At 38.2% G+C, this 3540-nt stretch overlaps 1 protein-coding gene across 1 annotated transcript in view; it reads left to right on the top strand.

The window, feature by feature from the left end:
• DLGAP5 (discs, large (Drosophila) homolog-associated protein 5) overlaps window positions 1–3540 on the top strand; it is a 45630-nt gene that overhangs the window by 36072 nt on the left and 6018 nt on the right. Inside the window, exon 15 of the mRNA XM_012663739.1 lies at window positions 1932–2124. Within this exon, the coding sequence (XP_012519193.1) occupies window positions 1932–2124 (193 nt within the window). The remainder of the gene's footprint in view (window positions 1–1931; window positions 2125–3540) is intronic.

The raw sequence follows: 3540 nt of genomic DNA on the forward strand, positions 1-3540 counted from the left end.
TTCTATTTTTAGTAGAGACGGGGTCTCGCTCTTGCTCAGGCTGGTTTCGAACTCTTGAGCTCAAACAATCCGCCTGCCTCGGCCTCCCAGAGAGCTCGGATTACAGGCATGAGCCACCGCGCCCGGCTTCAAGTCTTTTTAAAAGCTAGTAAATGTACTAATTTCCCAATTTTAAAATATTCCAGTAAAAGCAGTTTTTAATGCTTCAGAAAGTCATTCTTATGATTTTCTAACTCTGTATTTTTCAATAGCTATTTTTCATGGACAACTTTTATTAGATTGAATTTATTTATCTCAATTGAAATTATTTATAGGCCACATCCTGGAATTGTCCCCCCACTACTAACATGGCCCCTTGCTACTTCTCAAGGACCCTAGTGGTTTTCACAGCTGTGAGCTCATCACTCTCTGTTCTTTCATGTATCCAACTCAGTCCTTAAAGATAGGAAGATTAAGGTTTATGGCACAAATTGATCTTTTAAAATTGAGCCTTAGTTATAATATAAAGCACATAGTTTATGTAAGGCTTGTTAAAAAGCAGTAGTTCCCCAAGAAGCCCCTCTCATTCTGCTTGCCAGTCCCTAGAGGCAATCACTTTTAATTCTTATTGGAGTCTTTTGTTGCTTATCATCTCTCTCTAAACAAAATTTGTTCTTTTTTTTCCAGAAACACATATTTATCTTCTGATATACTTTATCTTTCTTTGCTGGACTTACTGTTTTCTTCTACTTCCTGGGAGACTTCCTCAATTTTCATGCTGGCTATCATTTTCCTAAGAGCTCTGTCTCATCCTCTGAATGTTCCATTTTATAGCATTTTGCACTTATTTCATAAGTGAAGTCTCTTTCTAAGCATATTACTGTTAGCTTTTATGCCCCCACTCCAATAGTCAGTGTTTGTTTCAACATACGTTCATCTGTTTGTTTTTGGTTTCTACCTCTTGTGTTAGAGGCTTTCCTCAGGAATCTGGTGATCTTTCACTGCCTGTTCATACTTAAGAATGGGACACTAAGAAGCTGGCTAGAAGCTCTGTGCACATGGACAGGGCCTTTACTCCAGGATGAAGTTAGCTGTGCCATTATGCTGGGAACCTACACATCACTGCATTTAAGTCTTTTCTCACAGGCTACTCAGATTCCCCAGAGTAGATACTTCCAATCTGCTGCCTGAAAGCTATAACTCTGGCTACCAGCATTTCAGGAGCCATGCAGGGGAAGAAAGCTGAGGATCTTAACAGTTTACTTGTAAATATTAAGCTACTCCCCTTATTTTCCATACAGTACCCTAATCTCTCAACTGTACCTGATATTGCCTAAACCGGAGATCCTCTGTTTTACCTTCTTCAGGAAATAAATCTCTAGTTTTCTGTTTTTGGTGGTATGGAGGGGATGTTCACAATTTCTCTGCTTTGCAGAATAAGGAAAGGAATCTGAGCTCTAATTGTTGTTTAAACTGACTTTGAATGAGTCCTCCTATTTTTAGCTTCATTTTCATCTCCACTTCCTGAGATACTTGGAGCTACCAATTCTTTTGAGGAGTTCTGTGTAGAAATTGGGTTGATTCTCATCTTTCCTGATTGGTGGCTTAGGATTCATTTTCTTGAGTCTGCTAAGTAATATCCTACTCACCACTCTACATTACAGCTTCCAAAATGTGCTTATTTTCTCTTCTTTAATTTCCTTTGTCCTTGAATAGTTTTGCCTTTTAAGATTATCTGTTAATGTTATAGTAGTGGGATGTCAAAGGGAAGCAGGGTCTAATATGTGTGTTTAATACTATCTTTAACTGGAAGTCCCAGCCATTTGTCTTTAACAAACATTATTTGATAGGAAAAAGAGGCTAGTTGGTAGGATTTGCATTGTCTCCCTATTTATAATGAAAAGTGAATGAAAGAACTTTTTGGTATTGAGGTGATTTCTTTCATCTTCCAGGACTTTCTATCTCTTCTGAATGTCCTTCTCAAAGACTTAGAACACCTCAGTCTATCAGCAAAGCTGTGTCTCAAAACAGGGATGCCGTGGGCCTCATAAGACAAACTACATCATCAGAGAATCCTGATCCTCAGAATATCAAAAGTGAACGTGACGATAAGAAGACTTTGTTTTCAAATATTCCTGAAAGGAGGTATTTCTTTAACATGTTATTAAGAGTTTTAACAGATGCTAACGTTAAATGCCATTTCAGATTGTTAAGCCAGTAAAATATTCCAGACAGATATTTTTAATTAAATTTCACGATATCCCTGTAACATAGGCAATACATAACATAGGCAATCCTTTTTATAAATGAGGAAACTGAGGCTTAAGATTTCAGCTTGGTAGCCAGTTGCAGTGGTTCACACCTGTAATCCCAGGTACTTGGGATGCTAAGGCAGGAGGATCACTTCAGGCCAGGAATTCCAGATTAGCCTGGGCAACATTAGCAAGACCCCATCTCATTAAAAAAAAGAGAGATTTCAGGTTGGTAAATGGTCATGTTTGGATGGGCAAAGTAAATTCTGCAGCACTAAGAAGAAGCAATATGGTATCCTTCTATGCTTGACAGCTCTGAGCTCAAAACAGCTCAGTAACTTACTAGCTATGCAACTTTGGGGCATATTAATTAACTCTCTTAGCTTCACTTTCATCATCTACAAAACAGCAATGCTAATGCCTCCCCCCAGGATTATTAAAAGGTAGACATTTTGTACCACCAGCCTTTATAGAAAGTTCCTTAAGATTGCCATCTTAACAGATGGCAGAGTTAATGTGTACTGAACAACTATTATGTACTGAACAATTATTAACAACCCAGACATGGTTCTGGGTTTTTAATACTGTCATCTCATTTAATCTTCCCAACAACCCTATGAGGTACTAGATCCTTATATTTTCAAGTGTAAGAACTTGAAAAATTAGTAATTTACCCAAAGTCAGCTTTGAATTGGTGAAACTGGATGCTGCTTGCATTCTTTCTACTATACCGTACTGCCTCTGCAGGAATGTGCCAAAGTTACATAATAGTTCTTGTTCGTGAAACATAAATGGATAGCAAATCTGATAGGAAAAAGATATCTTTTTTATTTTTAAATTAATTAATTAATTTTGAAATAGAGTCTCACTCTTTTGCCCTGGCTAGAGTGCAGTGGCTTCGTCATAGCTCACTGCAACCTCAAATTCCTGGGTTCCAGCAATCCTCCCACCTCAGCCGCATGCCACATCACCTGGCTAATTTTTCTATTTTTAGTAGAGATGGGGTCTCGCTCTTGGTCAGACTGGTCTTGAACTCCTGAGCTCAAGCAATCCTCCCACCTTGGCCTCCCAGTGTGCTAGGATTACAGGCGTGAGCCACTGCGTCTGTCAGAAAAAGATAATTTAAAGTAAGTAGGAAATAACATTATAGTCTGGTGCTAAGAGAAGACTGTTGGGTTTATTGCTAATCTGGAGATGAGACAGTATTGAATATTTAGCCATTGTGGCAAATGAGGCTATACACATAAATAAATAAATAAATAAATAAGGGAGGGAAGAAAGGAAGACCTTATGAAATAAAATAGTGGAG

Source organism: Propithecus coquereli, unplaced genomic scaffold, assembly GCF_000956105.1.
Source record: "Propithecus coquereli isolate 6110/MARCELLA unplaced genomic scaffold, Pcoq_1.0 Scaffold83, whole genome shotgun sequence".
In the NCBI taxonomy this organism is placed as follows: Eukaryota; Metazoa; Chordata; class Mammalia; order Primates; family Indriidae; genus Propithecus; species Propithecus coquereli.